At 42.1% G+C, this 18,649-nt stretch overlaps 1 protein-coding gene across 6 annotated transcripts in view; it reads right to left on the reverse strand.

The window, feature by feature from the left end:
- Window positions 1-3,002: 3,002 nt before the first annotated feature.
- The window catches only part of LOC116954806 (uncharacterized), a 52,765-nt gene continuing 37,118 nt past the window's right edge, over window positions 3,003-18,649 (reverse strand). For 2 of the 6 annotated variants that reach the window (XM_032975628.2, XM_032975627.2), the window contains exon 5: window positions 3,003-14,976. In XM_032975628.2, the coding sequence (XP_032831519.2) occupies window positions 14,858-14,976 (119 nt within the window). In that variant the 3' untranslated portion in view covers window positions 3,003-14,857. The remainder of the gene's footprint in view (window positions 14,977-18,649) is intronic. The other 4 variants (XM_032975630.2, XM_032975632.2, XM_032975631.2 and 1 more) reach the window with 3 other exon arrangements.

The following is an 18,649-nucleotide window of genomic DNA, read 5'->3' on the forward strand; positions in this document are numbered from 1 at the left end:
AGTTCCATTCCAGGTGAAGTATGTGTTGGTTAAGCAATGTCTCACCAGGGGGGGTACATCAGTATGCAGTCCTTGATGAACCAAGTCTTCAATGATAGCGATGGTGTCAGGCACCGGGACTTTGGTGAACAAGGACACCACATCAAAACTGACAAGCAGGTCGTCTGGGGACAGGGAAATGCCTTTGATTGTCGATACCAGGTGAGTAGAATTTAGTACCGCAGAGGTGGTTTTTCCAGTGAAAGGTCGCAGTATATCAGCAAGAAAACGTGCCAGTTTATAGGTGGGGGAGTTGATAGTAGAGACGATGGGACGAAGGGGTGTATCTTCTTTGTGTATCTTTGGAAGGCCATATAATCTTGGTGGTCTGGCAGCAGAGGGTTTCAACAATAACTGTTTGGTCTGATCAATTAATGCTGTTGAATCAGAGATGATTTTGCTCGTTTTGGTAACCAGGCTGTTGGTGGGATCTCTTATTTTTGTATAGCTGCCATTGTTGAGTAGTTCTTGAATTTTGTTGTTATATTCTGTTTTGTCCATGATGACAGTGGCATTGCCCTTGTCGGCTGAGAGGACGACAATATCATCTCTCTTTTTTAATTGAGATAATTCAAAGCGTTCATCTTTGCTGATGTTGCTAGGTGGCAACTTAGCGTTTTTGAGGGTTGCAGTGATTTCAGATCTTGCTACGTCTGCAGAGATGTGACTCAAGCCCTTGAGTGCAACGTCGACATGGGCAATGATATCATTAACCGGTATGTGTCTCGGTGTGACAGCAAAGTTTAGACCTTTAGCTAAAACGGATTTCAGACCATCAAAAATGGAACTGTTACTGCGATTAATTACGACTTTGTTGACGTCTATCTTTTCGGTGTGTGGATCCGATTTTTTGTTGGAGAGGTGATTCAATTTGGAAATCAAATTGTCCCTACATTTGGTCGGCATAGTGGCAGCCGAAGAGGTAGTCATATTGTCTACATGTTCCCAATCCGATGTAGACATTGTTGCTGTCAATGTTAAGTGTGATTTGTAGAGTGTCTTGTCTAAGTGATAGAGTTGGGTGCGTGTAAGTCTGATTTTTTCCGAGATAAGAGCGGTGCTAGTTCTAGCTAGAATTCGTTTTGCATTGAGAGAAGTTGCAGCAGCAGAGGTTAGTGTAAATGCGGTTGGTATTACCTTAGAGTCGCGGCATCTCTTCAGAAAGGTGAGAGACTCGATTAGTTGAGCCTTAAATTTTGATTTAAAGCTTTCGTGACTGCAGTAATTCATATTCTTAGTTTTTTCGGTAAAGTCACGTTGAAGAGAAACAACAAAATAACAAAATATATATAAAACAATAAAAAAAATCATTTCAGTTCTTGATTGATTGTTCACGCTTACAGTGGCTTTCAGACAGCATACATAAAAACAAATTTCGTCTCCCCCCTCCTCTTTTCAAAAAATAGATGGACTAGTCCTGGCAAACAGCCAATCGTTGCGCGTGACGCAAACGTTATTTTTATATATATAAATAAATAAATATGCCGTTTTCTAAATAAATTTATGCAAACCGACACACCTGATGATGACCGTTTGAGTTATGGTCGAAACGTCGTGAGAATTTTTTTATTGTTTTATATATATTTTGTTATTTTGTTGTTTCTCTTCAACGTGACTTTACCGAAAAAACTAAGAATATAGTTGAGCCTTCTTATCCCGGAGTCTGTTGAATGATCTTAAGGTTGTGTGGAATCCCTCCCCGTAGAGGCGGTTAAATTTCGATTTAAAGCTTTCGTGGCTGCAAGGATTCGTCTTCTTTGGTTCTTTCGGTAAAGTACACGTAGAATGAGAATTAAATAATAAATTGATAAAATAACACAATAAAATTCTCACGACGTTTCGGCCACAACACAAGCGGCCTAGGTGCATCTGTGGATGTGTATGCTTTGACTTTAACATAACTATTTCTATGACCAGTCACAAGCTAATCCCTCACCTATTTCAATGCTAAATTATCCTGTTTGATTTGTACTAGGTGCCTCTGTGGATGTGTAGGCTTTGACTTTAACATATCCATTTCTGTGACCAGTCACAAGCTAATGACTCAGCTATTTCAATGCTAAATTATATGCTAATTCCTTTGTCAAGGCGCTGTTTCTTCTCACACAGCTTAAAGGTCGCGGTCTGAGCTTGGCTGTGTTCGCTCCAGCGCTGTCCTCCAGACAGTCTCGTCCCTTCACCTGATGAAGGCCACTTGTGTTGTGGCCGAAACGTCGTGAGAATTTTATTGTGTTTTTGTTATTTTATCAATTTATTATTTTATTCTCATTCTACGTGACTTTACCGAAAGAACCAAAGAAGAGTTGGAGTGATGTGGTACAGGAGGATGTGGAGCTGAGTGGACTTGCCGATGACTGGTACCAGCGGTGTTAGGAAGAGGCTCGTGAAGGACGCCCCTTGGTATTTGAAGGTAGTCGTCCTCCAACAACAATGGAGGGCAGAGGAGCAACGCTCACAACGAGCGGAGCGCCGGATGGCCAAAGCACAGCAAGTTGGCACAGTAGGCGGCACAGGTGGTGCATCAGCCAGTCATCTCAGTCAGTCGACCCGTGGCACCTAGGTCTGCCCCGTGACCTCCTGCCAGCGGGCGTTCGAAACTTCACGTGGCCTCAACGTACACATGTCCTGGCAGAAGCGTCGTGGTGACGTCACCGCCACTTAGTGGCGAATGGCGGTTGTTGTGTTGTGAGTGTATAGAGTGGGTTTGTTGATGGGTGTGTGGGTGAGTAAATAGAGTGGGTTGGTTTGTTGGTGGGTGTGTGGGTGAGTGTGGGTGAATGTGTAGAATGGTGAATGTATAGAGTGCTGAGTGTGGTGAGACTAGTGTTGCTTTATCCAGCAGAGGGCGCACGTAACGCACGCAGGCGGCGTGAGATGACCGTAGGCGAGTAAAGAGTGGGTGGATGAGGCGTTACTAACTAAACAATAACACAAACAATAAATGTCACTTATAGACTACATCAGAAATTGAATACTGTTTATGTTCAATTTTGCTTTCAAAACCCCTTTTTTTTACATGGAATCATGTATTTGCGATGTAAAAAACACATTGGTTTAAGAGCAATTTGACAGCACACTTAAAAATAACCTTACACACTGAAGCAAATTAGCGCAAAACACTCATCGTATGAATTCTACAATGACGTACATTAATGCATGCGGTTCACCAGATACATCACAGTTTCATTAAAAACCAATGAGCGAAAATTCACTTGGCTTAAATACCATAGGTGCAGGCCAAACAACTGATGGGGTCCGACAGGACGGGCTGGCCTTCATTGGGATTGACACGAGGCTTTGTTTCCGTATTCATTTTTTACGACTAAAAAGTTATTGGGCAAACAAAATCACACGTCCGTCGTGACATTTTACAAACTGCGTGTGTGCTAAGCCAGAAGATGAAATAATGAAATAACACTCGCTCATTTTTAAAATTTGCAAATGTAAGCATAAGGGGCCGTCCATAAATGACGTCACGCTATTTTGGACGATTTTTTACCCCCCTCCCCTCGTCACAAAAAGTCAGATCCCTTCTCAAATATGACTTCAGATAGCTCTGCCCCCCCCCCCCCAATTTTTTTTTAACATGCTTCAAATCGCTTTAAACTATTGTCATTGTAGTGCGTATTTAATGTGCTGCTGCACTCTGATGTTGAAGGAGAAAGCATTTATTAAATTGAATTAAGTAGACATTTATTTAAAGTTGCGCTTTTTGATGTGACGTCACATTTCTCAACCCCCCCCCCCTCGTCGTCACACATCGTCACAAATGTCTGACCCCCCTCTAGGTGTGTGTGACGCATTTATGGACGGCCCCCAGGGCCCGACGACAATACGAGAACGTTAACATTATGCTATGAAATAAAGGTGACGTTTGAACTCTACAAACCTCAAAAACGGGGGGTTAACACCTCCTAAGTGCCGTGGTCTAGAAGCCAAATCATTGCAGCCGAAAGAAGCAATGCCGCAGCCGAGGACGTTTGTGAGTTTTACGAATCTCAGTTCGACCCACCGCCATTATTCAAAGTGCTATATTATGTAGGTGTGTATCACCACGTACAATATATATTTTTAAAGAGTTTTTTTTAAGTAATCTTATTTCCATCATTATCATAATCCGAAAAACCCAGCACCGGTTGAAATCGCAGCATTGAACATTTTTGCACGCTCAATAAACGACGGGGCCAATCACGCGAAACGACGCACCACTTCATGTCTCCGCCCGTGATGCATGCAATGAACGAAGGCGACCTCGACGGTGGCGCTTCGAGGTCGCGGCACCGTGAGCGTGGACGGTGCCCAGGGTTTGTGACGAACGGGGGAGCGCCGTGTACAGACAGGCGCCAGGCTGGGCACATCGTCGGCGTTCACTCTTAAAACGAAATGGCTACTCTTACAAGGTACCTCTCTGTCCGACCCGAACTGTAAACATAATACCATGAAGCTAAAGACCACGGTGTACTTCCGCAAAACTATACATATACATCACGCTACATTAAGCATACGCACAGTATATTCACCTCAACAAAACGTGAAAATGTAGTTGATTTTGATGTTAAGGTTACATTGTCATCAGTGCGGCAACGCCCGACCTTGTCCTGTACGATGCTCCAACATGTGTTGTCGGCCTTCACCATACATTGACAGCATGACGATCAAATCATGAGCATGGCACAATGAGGCTCTTATCCAGTGGTGCATCCACACAAGGGTGGTTCCTGTCTCTACGACACCTCACGCTTCCTGGCAATGTCGTTTTGAGACAATTTTATTGTTTGAGGACGTAAAAAAAACCATTGCGGGAGATGACAGGACAGAGACACGTCTCAAGCCCAGGGGTTGTAACTATGGGGGTGGGTATGGGGCAGCGTTATGCGACGCATTGGGGCACAGTCGGCCACAAGGGTGCCCCCCCCCCCCCCGAATCAACAGATTAACAAGAAAAAATGTTAAGAAAAATAATTCCAATTTTTGTTATTTCATTAAAAATAACCCGCGGTCTACTATGGACCAAGCCGGATTAACGCATCTGGCTATCGTATCAATAGAGCAGTGTAAAGTTGCGCAAACCACCGCCTTTAAGAAAATCCTCAAGCGATGGAGCCGGCATAAAAGCAAGATGCACGATAACTTTATTGTGAGTTGTATTGTACCTTTACATTTTTTTATTAATCCTATCACTGTGAGAATGTCTTCCCCTGAACCCAATACACGGTCACGACTAAAATAATATATAGTTATAGCCTACACATTATTGTATACGGGGTTAAAAACACCTGTAGTAGCTCTTTTGTCAACGTGAGTCGGGGAAAAAGGAGGGGGGCCCACAGTCGGATCGTGCAGAGCCCCCCCCACCCCCCAGGGGGCTACAGCCCTGCTCAGCCCACTCCAGACCTGGGTGGCATCACAGCTCGCCTCAACAGCCTGTACACGTTCATCTTGGAATTGTATGTATATAATTGTGTAATTGTGCGTATGTATATTGTGTGTAATTGTGCGTTTGTATATAATGTATAGCATATTGTATGCATTACATGTACATCAGGAATACATATACAGTATTTATATATGTAGATGTGTGCCCTGTATATTGTTAAAATGTAAAAACTTATGAATGCAAACATTAAATACAGTTAATTTAATGTGTTATAAAAAAAAATCCCAAGCATGTGTGTATGTAAGCCTATTTTCCCATACATAACTGACAAACTATTCGAAATTGCATTCTCAAATTGAGCCAGAATAAATGTTTTAAGTTTATATTAAAATGTAATTGGTTGAAGACCATTTCATAAGCAATAAACATTAGAAACATATAAAGGGCTATGATGTAGATGTAATGTATCTAACATAATGAGGGTTATATACCTATCTATTGTACAAAATGTAGATGTTATGTATTGTATAATTTTATACATTTTATGCAAATTTCTAGCAAGAAAACTAATACCTCAGGGGTAAATCACTTTTCAGATGAGGATTATGTTTGAACGGTTACACCTGAAGAAGTAAACTGCCCTTCACAGCATGAAAAAGGGAAAACGCTTTGAGAATAGATAAAATAATTGTAGACATCAAGGAAGCTGTTACAATAAAAAAAATGCAGTTTGTTCACTCAATGTTTACACATAGAAATGAAATACCTCAATAAATTATACACCCTTGTTCAGCATGAGAGACACAAACGAATGTGTCCAATTACAGACCCATTGGCATGCTATTACACGTACAAATATTACAAACGTTGGAGTTGGATTTATAAAAGGTATTTTTACCTACTATTAATCAAATTACTATCAGACTACAAAAGATAAATACATGTTAAAACTACTATTCCTGGATTTAGCAGTTATTTAAGCTATCATAATAAAACAAGAAGTTATTCAAATAATTAACAACTAAGGTACAATAATACCCCGGTTTTAGGATGTCGGGGTGGACGACGAATATCGAAACGACGTCAATCGAAGCGATTTTTACAGGGGTAGTGGTTCGTCGGTGGTGATGGCGGAGGAGGCTGAAAGGCGAAGGATAATGAGAACGGGTGACGACGATGCTATCAGTGATGCGAGTGTGTGGGGTTGAGGCGACGCTAATCGGGTATCAGTGATCATAACGTGATGACGTGTTTGCGAAACGACGTCAAAGGGGGGATACGTGTATATATTGAACTTCTTTCGCACCGTACATAGCCGATCGTGCTAATCGGAGGGGCGACGCATGTATGTTGAACTTCTTTCGCAACATACATATCCGACCATGCTAATCAGAGGTGCGGTGTATGTAAGTTTAACTTACTTTCCACTGTACATAGCCAACCGTGCTAATCGGAGGTGCTAAATCGGGGTATTACTGTACCGTCAATATTGATCTGCACGAAGACAGTGGAAATAACAAATCAGAAGAGAAGCCAGCCGAGGAGACAACCCGTCTATAATGCAAATCACAGCAGTGGGAGAGGATATTTTACAAAAAAATGGATTTGAGAAATAAAAGCATACAACATAAATGGATAAAGTATTAGTCGTCTCCGATTTGCTCATGAAAAAAGTCACTCGAACAAAGTTAGAACAACCAATACTTGGACTTCAAAAACAAGGCTGCAATGTTAGACAATTTTGCTAAACATAATTATTCCTTAAGATATACACTTGGATCAAAATAATGAAATAAAGATGCAAACAAGATGAAGGTGGAGTGCTTTTGCACAATTGTATTTGTCAAGGGAGAGCAGCATACGTACATAATAAGTTACCATTTGGCCCATATTGCCAACGATAACTAGGCTCAGAAACGTGGACAGTGACTAAGAAAATGGGCAGAAAGCTGAAAAACATACGAACATGGAGAGACACTTGGTTGGAATCACAATGAAAACAGAAAGGTGTGGATCAGGGAAATATACTGAAGCGGGACATATTGTGCTTGAAGGTAAGTAAAATGGTTGGCGGGACACATCACGAGCAGGGATGATAGCCAACGGAGAAGAATGGTGACGGAACGGCAGCCAAAGGAAAGAACGCGCCCGAGAAGATGACCACGGCTGAGATGGAGTGCTGAGATGGAGTGATGAGCTCACTTGAGCGCAGACGTCACAAAGAGGAGCCTGATTGAAGACCCCAGGGCCGGGCATCCTAGCTCCGCGCTATCCCCGTGTCAGCGAGTGATCGTAAACGTCATCACCACTTCCCACGGTGCGGCACGCACGTCTGCACGAGTGGGCGATTATTAATTCGCACTGAAGCTGTGGTGAACGTCAACAGCTGTCCCTTCTATTCATTTTGCCGTGGGATAGCAAAAGTTCAGTCGGCATCCTACGATGCTCCCGGCTGGCTAACTAAACCTCGATCTACCCTCGTTAATGTTGCTATTTACATACGGCAGCAGAAGAAGATATGAAGATAGTATAGGTAGCCTTTCATTTAGCAGTGGCCATGCCACGACTGATGATGGCAAGATCCCAGGCCTAATTCCTCTTCTGTGTGAAATGTATTTCACTCTACCCCGTTGTTCTGCTCCATGAGGACACTATGCTGGGCGTAAACTTCACGCATTGCGACCAGGTTTACATACAACATGGCCAACTCTAGTAAAAGCTTACGAACGAATGCACCTACGTATATATGTTGAACTTCTTTCGCACCATACATAGCCAACCGTGCTAATCGGAGGTGCAGGTGTGGGGGAAGGACAACAAACTAAAATAACGCTCTGATAATATCCGTCAGGAATCATTGCATCGGGAAGAGGGGCACTTACACACGTGACCTAGTGTTATCCATTGGAAAACTAATCAGCCGTTCAGACTCTCAAAATGCACAACATTTTTGATGAAAAAATAGACAAAGAGGCTTGACCCTTTCTGGCAATAACACAGAAGGTGTTAAGATGTTAAAACGCCACATAGGTGCTCTGTACAGTTCAGATTATTGGAATGAAAGTGTAATGCCTCCAACTCAATCGAGGCACCACCTCTAGATGCCATTTTATACATGGTAAATGTAGCCACTTTTATTGAATCTGTTTTAATTGTGATAAGCTTAAACATACATTGACACAAAAATAAACTTAAAAGCAAAACGTGCACAAAAATATAACTAATTGAACTTAAAAAAATCATAAAACTTCATCAGAAAAATCACTTTGCAAAATGCAATTCAGTGTGAAACAACCTAAAAGGTCCCATAGATACAACTTTTATCACAAAAATTGAGTATGTGCGTGTCTTCTCGAGTGTGTGCATATATTGTACATCAGCTGTATCCCTCATCTCACAGCAACCTTCACAACGACATTGTTCACCAAACGCTGGGGGTGACGAAGCCTTCTCTAGGTCAGCCCCAAACATGGGTGCCACGGTGGATCGGAGATGTTATCTACCTCACCTGGTTTAAAGGAAAACGTGGGTTCGATCCCGACCCCGACGCCTGCTATAGATTTAGAGTTTGCATGTCCTCCCCAGGGTCGCGTGGAATTTTCTCCAGGTCCTCCGAGTTTTCCCCCTCCATATTTCGAATCAACGCCAAGCATTTTAGAGTATTTGGCTGTTGCTGTAAATTTCCACATGATGAGCCACTTCGTTGAGCTCAGTTAGTATTAGCCGCTGAGGTCGTGACGGGGTTCTTTCTTCATTCCTGTTGCTCGATGCCCCCTGTACCGTTCCCATTCCGCTGTAATGTGCACTGATGACCACTTTATATATTGGCATGTATAATAAAGATTGATTGACTGATTTTCGTGGTGGTTATTTTGCTCTATAGTACAGTAATGCAGCATGGAATGAACTATCAATTTAACTTATATTGTATACCGTGTAAAATTAAGCAGGTGACACTTTGCTAATGAAAATCCGAAACTTCAAAATGGGTTAATGGTACCGCGTTTAAACAAATGCTAACTCTGGAATTTTTTTAAATCTAGAAAGTCCACAGGGCAAACGGTGAAAATATAACTTTCTTGCGGTAAACTAATCCCTTAAAAATCGAGCGTAATACGATACAGTACTATTTAATGTATTAAATTAACATTTATCATCGACCATGGTATCTTCATATACGATCGATCAATCATTCTACTATTAAAAACAAATGTCATACTTTCCCCCTTTATTTACTCTGGCGAATATACGTAGCTGTCCCTTCAACCTCCACAGACCAATGTGGTGAAGTATGGTCAACCCCACAACGCACAGCATGGGGGGGCCTTCATCGAGCAGTGTATTGATACAGGGGTTACAATGCTAATTATAGCATGCGCCATTATTGATTATGCAAATCAAGCCGAACTATGCCGTTAAATATAACACTGTAAGGTTGTTTCACAATGATTTGTATCTTGCAAAAGTGGCTTTTTTCTAATTTAAGTGTTCAGATCTTAAAAGCTTAATTGTTTATATTTTTGTAGATGTTATGCATTAAATTTTGAAGTTTATTGTTGTGCCATTGTATGTTTAAGCTTAAAACAATTAAAATAAAATCAACTACATACAGCACGTATGAAATGGCACCGAAAGGTGATGGCTTGCTTGCGCTGGGGGCAATGGCGGAGCCAGGATGTTTAGGTAGGGGGTGCAACCCCTCTAGCAATGAAAAATGATAGAGGAGTTGTTAGTAAGTAAAGACTTGTCCCTTGCTTTTTATTCGACGCGTGTGCGGCAATGGCACAGCCATCGATCGAGGGTCGATTTCGAACCGTGTGTGATTGGCATAGCGCTCGCTGAAGGTGAATGCCTTCAGGGAAGTCGTGTACTGTATACGCAACTGCGCACAATTTTGAGTCACTTATTACTGCTTTGCTGTTACTTATTTCCAATTATGGACTCGGACTATTGTCCTATCATCTCATAGAGTCCCTGGCACGTAATAATATGTTACACAGTGGCAGTGGGGGTCGCAAAATGCCGATTTATTACTAATAAACCCCAATGATCCGATCGAAATGAGGGATTTCGATCGGATCATTGGGGGGGCACGTGCCACCCCACCCCCACTGGCTGCACCAGTGGCTGGGGGCACTAAACTTTAATTCCGATAATCTCAAGTGTGGCTCGATAGGTTATGAATTACTACGCCGTAATCTTCAAGTTTACTAAACAAACGAAAATCATTGTTTGAAGGACACTACTGAACAACACAAGAGTGTATACCGAGATCAATTATTGAAGACAATTGAGATACATTAAGGAAAGAAAAGACACAAATAAAAGAGGATGTAAAACTGAATATGATAATAAATAAATGCAATGTTCCTAAAGAAGACTTTCATGAAGTACAGAGAGACGGAGGCTTGTAATTACATCAAGAAACAGAAATGTGAACACATGGATCAGAAAACCGATGCAAATTAGAGCCAACTTATTAACTGTGCATTAAGCCTTTCCCATTCCGATGACGTACGTGTGCAAAAACTTTGTTGGTACGTCTTCAGATCGGAAGATGTACCGAGGCTCCCACAAGGCCATGCGGGAGGGCGTGTGGCAGTGTTGGTGTCAGCTATCATAGAGTAGAGGCGGTCGTGTCACGACGGTTCACTTCGGTAAGTAATGACGTCTTTAAAAACAATGGCACTACTACGCCTCTCTAAAAAAAATTAACGTTGAACATGCTTTGCACGTTTCAAGATTCAGCGGTGAACGAGGGACACCCACACCCTGCAACTTGCAGTGGCCATGGAGAGGACGCATCGTGGGAAGGGCTGACAGCCCACAGATGAGACTGCAGATGAAATGTATCTACGTATGTTGTGTGGATGTATCTATGTACATATGTTGGATGTGTGTGTGATGTGTGTGGAACTTCTTTCATACCTTACACATCCAACCGTGCTAATCGAAGGTGCGGTGGAAGGACAACAAACTAAACGCACAGAAAAAATAATGGCAACCAAAGGAGCAAACACGTCCGAGACGACAACTACAGAGATCGAGCAACGATCTGAGCCCACGCACAGGATCGAGACAGATTACGTCATCACAAGACCACGCTATTCTTGTGTACGATCGCACAAATACGTTCAGGAGCTCGATGCCGATGTCTGCTGACCACGACGAGAGGGCTCCAGCAGAGAGAGAGTTCGTGTAGTTTTGGTCTTCCTCTGTTGAAGGAGCGCAGACCACAGTGGGTTTACTATACGGTCCGTAGTTTGGGTTGCCATGCCCACAATAGCACTGTGGCTCGTGCCTTTGATTTTCCATTTATGAAGGAGATGTGCGCATCGGCTTATTGATGTTCATGGTTCCACCAGAGGGATGGCAAGCCCATGAGGGATGGTAATGACATGGGGAGGGCCCGCATCCAAGCGAAGTAACAATGGCTGATGGTAACCTACAGTGCTGACGCGTAATCACGCACCGGCATGAAGCGAAGTGAAGGCAAGCAGCACGGCTCTCGTTCCCACGCGTGCAGAATACAGAGTCGAGTGGCCCGCCCCTGTTTGTACCGTTACAGACTCACGAGCACGTTGGCGGTGGGGAGGAGAGGGATGCCCCACGCCCTGTGTGGGAGACCGACTTGGTGCATGAAAGGACGTGCAAAGGTCAGGCCTGGATACAAACAGCGCGTGCTCTGAACATACTGGGCTGTTGTGGCGTTACGTGGGAAAAAAATAATCCAAGTGTTTGGATGTGGCCATTATTAACAAGAGGTTTTTGTTTCATTATTTTCGCTTTAAATTTTTAATTTCTACATGAATAATTGTACACTGTTCAGCATGCTTTCTCGTGTTAACACCCTTTTGGCAATCGTGCTCTTAAGTTATTGCAAGCAAGTAATTGCAAATTGGATACTTGCTTCATGTAAAATGTAATATATATCGTATACAAGCTAATATTGGCTAAGCATTACAAATATATAACGTCGTGACGATTGCAATTACAGTTTGATATCAGTTTTTGTTTTTAGACATCTCCAAATGAGAAATGACGATTCCTAAAGAAAATTGCAGCACCAACTCTGCAAAATGTCTTTTCAATTATAGTTTAAGTAATTCCATGTAAACCCTGTTTTTTTATTTCAAGTTACTTCTCGATGACCATATTCCGATGCACTCTTAAGTAATATGTGTTTTATATATACCTATACACATTGTTTTTTGGAAACAAATATGAAAATTGTATTCGAAATACGCAAATAAAATAAAAACTTGCAGCTTGCAACAATATTTATTTTCTAGATTTGAAGCTTTCGTGACTGCAAGGATCCATACTCTTTGGTTTTATTCGGTAAAGTCATGTAGGTAAAAAATAAAACAAACATTTTTGTTGTTTTATTTTTTACCTACGTGACTTTACCGAATAGAACCAAAGAGTAACAATATTTATATCCATTATGATTTATGTAACATGGGCTGCAACCATATACAAGTACAAATCAGTATTAGATCTCCAAGACTTTGTTTTACATTATCTTGAAGGTGTGTTCATGTTGCAGCATATATCATGCTCCTGGTTGGCTGGAAACAGGTCTCTGCAGGGTGGGCTGGTAGGAACATTGGAATTTTGCGCAATTTTATTTTTACACCCCAACAGCACGAGATTTCACTTCGTTAAAGTATTGAAAGGGGACGGACGGATGGACACATTAATCTATTGCAGGCTGGTACACTCAGTTTACAACTTCGTTCCTACCAGTATAAGGTCACGTGACATTAACAACTGTCAACCGGTAAGAACACCCCTGCAATGGACAATTCTGCCTCTAATTTCTACATCGGAATAAAACCCCGTTTGATCTTTTTATGCAATGGTATTTATCCATATTTATTGTACATGTATTTGACTTGTTTCCCTACGTTGCCTAGGCAACTTTAGATTTCATTATTATGATTGGCACTTATTTACCCAGGAACGCCTCGCTAAGTCTCAAACACTTTTTCCAGATGGTCCTGCAGAAATTTGGAAAAGGTGCTATATTAGTCCCCAGTGATGTACTTTATTTTTCATAGAGTAGGCCAAAATTCACAACCTAGATTGCTTCAGTGCTTTCGGTAAGATCTTCAAACTGGGCCTCTGAGCAAGAGGGGAAGATCCGGGGGGTATGGTATTGGGGCTTATCTAACTTGCATTGTATGATTGTTCATACAGGTGGGGCTGGATTTGGCTGCAATACCTAACTAACATGCAACTATTTTTTATAGTTTTATTTTTTATGGTAAGACCCACTTAGCTATGTAGCTCTTTTTCAGACGTGACCTGGCCACAAATGATAAGCCAAATGAAGTGGCTTATCATCATGTGGAACATTATCATCAGCCAAATACTTTAAACGCATGATGTTTATTCTAAATGTGGAGAGAAAAACCGGAGGACCCGGGAGAAAATCCACACGACCACGAGGAAAGAGAGAGAGAGACACGCAAACTCCAAATATACAGACATCACGGTCGGGATCGAATCCATAACCTGTATAACAGGCGAGGTAGTTAACAGCTCGCCATCGTGAAGCCCTGTGTTGTAGAACAAAATAGCAAAGTTGAACGTTTATCAAATATTGTTACACAATTGGAGATTGCTTTTAAGTTTTATAGCAAAACATCTATTTAAATCTATCGTGGTTTACCTCTGCAGATAAATCTGTCATTAGAAACTTTCCAGTAAATCTAACCCAAAAACGTTTATGAATAATATTGGTCGCGAAAGCCTAAGTGTTAAACTGAAATCTGTTTAGGTATAAAGCTCTTGACACAGCTTGATCCGTACTGACAGAGAGAGAGAGTGCATGCTAAAGTGATTCAAGGGCGATCGCAAAGTCCGAGTGAATAAAATAATTCCCTAAAATACTTTGTGCGATAGTTCGCAAGAAACGGGTTTATTAACGAGTTGCGTTTCCCTTCGCTGTCACGAAGTGAAACACAAAGAGGTTCCTTTAACTTAAGTTAAAACTAAACGTCAACATTTGCACATGGGTATGGTACGTGGTTGACAACCATGATTCAATGAAACATCAATTCCAGTGGGATGGGATTATTTGTACACCAGTATTAAAACTGTCACACAACCTTGTAAACGCATGTAACTACAGTGAATGCCAATAAAAAGCACCGTACAATGCCTAAAATTAAATGCTGGTGACGTGTACTTAACACCTTTATTATTAAGAACCACCGCTGCCACTCCAAAATGATAAAATCTTACCAGAGACTCCGCTCTGTTGTTGTGTGTTGTGCATGAAAAGATGCCTGGAGCTCGGAGGCGAGGGTTTTAAGGTTTGAGAGCAAGCACCACGCGGTTGCCACGTGGTTACTCCAAACGGCGCGCCTTCAGGCAAGGTTGTTTTGGAAGGAGCGGCTATCGCTGGGTTTGTCGTCGGACGTGTTCTCGGGTTTAGCGTGCGGGACGTGCGGGGGGTGCCCTGCGGTGGCGCTGGCGTTCAGAGGCTTCCCGTGCCCCACAGTGATTGCCCCAGACTCCCCGTTCTTCTCCTGCTTCTGGCTCGGGTCGTCCTGCGGGAGGGCCAGAACAACATTTTTTACCATTTAAACAAAAAAATGTCAAAACACGCAGCGTCTTCCAAAAGGCACGCGTGCGTGAACGGCAAACCATGAAGAGGGCGCGGTAACAAACGGTGCTATAAGAGGTTTTTTTGGGGTTAGATCGTGTAAATTAATTGTTAAACTCGCCACCACCAGACACGGCCAATTAGTAAGGTTTGTCATGGAAGCAAAACGTGCCAATTAGTTACTAGTTCAGCACTACCAATTGTGTGTTGGAGAGGAAACCGACAACATTAAGACTCAGCCTCATCAGGCGACAGTCGGAGTTGTGGAGAAATCCTCCTGCTAAATTTCGATTTAAAGCTTTCGTGACTGCAGGGATTAATCTTCTTGGTTCTTTCAGTAAAGTCACGTAGAAGGGAATAATACAATAATAAAATAAAACAATAAAATAAAATTCTCACGACGTTTCGGCCACAACACAAGTAGCCTTCCTCAGGTGAAGAAACAAAACTGTCGGAAAGACAGCGCTCATTGGAACGCTGTCTTTCCTCCTGCTGTTTTGTCTTAAATAGAGGGATATATGTGACGTCATTACTTGTGAGCCAATCAGGTGCGAAGAGCAGAGGGGGGGTTAATGTAGCCATATAAATTACAATGAATATCCATGATTAGTCGGGTTATTCACAGTTATTCACAGTTAATCTCACCCAAAATACCTCTGTTATACATAATATTGGTCGCAAAAGGCTACGTGTTTTAGCTAGTGGTGTTAATGTGATGGTCAGCAATTGAAGTAGCTGCTTTACAGATGTTTTGGGCTGATTATGTATGTCTAACTTCTTTTGCTACGTACATAGCCAACCGTGCTAATTGGAGGTGCAGGGGAAGGACAACAAACTAAACACAAAAAGCACTTAGAAAAAAATAAGTTTTCAATCTAAATTATTTAAAAGTGCACTTTAGCTCCAGTGGCTTCCTAATATCAGAGGAAGAGCGTTCCAGACGGCCACAGAAGCGCATATGAAAAGCGCGCGATGCGGTGACCGTCTTTGTTCGATGGCTAGCCAATAGCCGCTGCTGCAAGGATGATTGGAGTTCTTGTGACGATGGTTTATGCTTATTTATCTGTGAGATGAAGACAGCTCAGTTCTATTGAAATATAATTGTAGTTTATCACCTTCTCCCTCATCCTCGACCCTGTCAGCACAGCTAATACCGAACACACAGATTAGCTTGACATTGTTCAATTTTCCAGGTAATGCCCACTGAGCTACATAGCTCCTTTTCAGAAGCAACTTGGCCACAAGTGATAGTTCAACGAAGTGGCTTAACATGTGGAAATTTATAGCAGCCAAATACTAAATGCATGTTTCTAAATGTGGAGGGAAAAACTAGAGGACCCACAGAAAAATCCACGCGATCACGGGGAGAACATGCAAACTCCAAATATACAGCAGGTATCAGGGTTGGGGTTGAATCCACGACCTCCTGCATTCCAGGTGAGGTAGTTAACATCTCACCATTGTTTCTTTATTATAATCAGCTTATTTAGAACGTTCATTAGAGGAAACAAATATATTTCAAATTCATCATCAGGCAGGGTCAATCCGAAGCTAGATGAAGGCCTCCCTAAGTCACGGCCACCTCTCATGTTCCCGAGATGTAATAATCCACCCAGCACTCGCACATGAAACGATTTCATCGCTCCGTCTCCACGCTGAAGGAGCCCCTAGGACACGTTACATTGCTCAAATGCCACTTTGTTATTATTCCTTGACCACTGGCCATTGTCTCTCCGGTAGACATGGTCCTGCCCACGCCAAAATACTTTTCCTTACATTTTTTATGAGAACCGGCATGTGAACATATTGGCGGTACTACACCGCTGGTGTGCGGTATAACAAAAACTAAAAATCTAATTTGTGTGCAACAATTATTTATTTTTGTTATTTTTCTGCGATTCGCAACTCCGGTGAGAAAATCTTGTAGGGTGGTGGTGCCTGAAAATCAGTTCTCGTGATATCGAGGCAGTTTAGAAGACAGCACGGTTATATGAGCGGCTGACCACGAAGCTTCAGTCTGTTGCCATATAGCAGCACCCAGCCCTGACGACGATTGTTTGGCTCCGTGTTCCAAAGGCAAGATTTGCACTCGTGCCCTACCTAGACTTTGTCGAGACGGTTGTTCCTCGATTCACTTCCAGAATAATATATTGGTGGACAGTGGCATCACAAAGATTATGACGTATGGTGGTGTCAACTTCTCATGGAGAGTTCTGCAGCTCAACTGAAGTGGCAACAGCAACATCATTCGACTGTTGAATGAGGTCTAGTGTGTTATGCTGCACCGGTGTACCGCCAATATGTCCATTTGTTATCTAATACAGTTTTCCCTAATTCTGTCTATCACTGTCATTCCAAGCATGCTTTGTGTTCAGTTTTTGTTCCATATTTTTGTTGTTGTTAATGGTGACATTTCTTAACGTTTGTTATAGCAGATAGCACACAGTGATTCAATGCTGTTTTCTTCAGGCACATTGCTATGTTTCTCATTAACGTATGTTGAACTTTCTTCCACACCGTACATAGCCAACCGTGCTAATCGTAGGTGCAGGGGAAGGACAACAAACTATGGGTCTCCGTGTGAGTTTATGTATGTATGTGGAATTTATTTTGCACCATACGTCGCCAACCATGCTAATTGGAGCTTTCCAGAAGCTCTCCACTGCCCTCGTCCATCCCATCATTTCGATCTCGGTCACCTTCAACATCACCCTAGGAACACGTTCTGCTGTGTCGTCCATGTGTGCTTCCCTGGAAGAGATCGTCCATTTTTCCGTGAACTGGTTCACACTACCTTGGAATTGTTCGTATTCATCCTTAGCTCAACTTTTTGCAGCCTTTTAAAAAATAAAGTTCTTCTAAAATGTCCTGCCTGTCAAGTGCTCGCCCAGCTGCATTGGCTTCCAATTGTTGAACGAATAAATTATAAGGTGACACTCATTACACACAAAGTGCTTGTCACAAATGAACCACAATACTTTGCTGATCTCGTCCTAGGAGCAGTATCCGTCACGCGAACTCCGGTCATCCTCGCTGCAGTGGCTTTTGGTTAACCATCGAAAAAAGATGGTCACCGCATCGGACGCTTTGAGATGTGCTTCTGTGGCCGTCTGGAATGCTTTTCCTTTCGATATTAGGAAGCCACTGGAGCTGTGCACTTTCAAATATAAATTGAAAACTCCTTTTTTGGAACTGATTTTTGTGTTTAGCTTGTCCTTTCCCCGCACCTCCAATTAGCACGGTTGGCTACATATGGTACGAAATAATTTCGACATACATACTAATGCCGTCATCAGCAAAGCTGAGATGGTTCACGTATATATTCATATGCTTTTGATTTTCCAATACAGTTTTTTTTAATGTGTTCTAATGTTGAAGTGAATAATCTTAGTGAAACCACACTTCGTTGGAGTTTATTCTTAGCACACGTTTTCTTGGCACTTTAGATATGTACATTTGTGTGTCTGTTCCATTTCTGTCATTTAATCAAACTTCATATTCTACATTAGATTTCACGTTTAAAGTTCCACATTTTACTACCATACAAGTATTTATATAATATAAACATGCAATGACAGTAAATTCACTCAATAATGTTTTATTTAAAATAGCCTATT

The sequence above is a fragment of the Petromyzon marinus genome, chromosome 56, assembly GCF_048934315.1.
Source record: "Petromyzon marinus isolate PM22_M1 ecotype Great Lakes invasive population chromosome 56, UKy_Petmar_22M1.pri1.0, whole genome shotgun sequence".
Taxonomy (NCBI): Eukaryota; Metazoa; Chordata; class Hyperoartia; order Petromyzontiformes; family Petromyzontidae; genus Petromyzon; species Petromyzon marinus.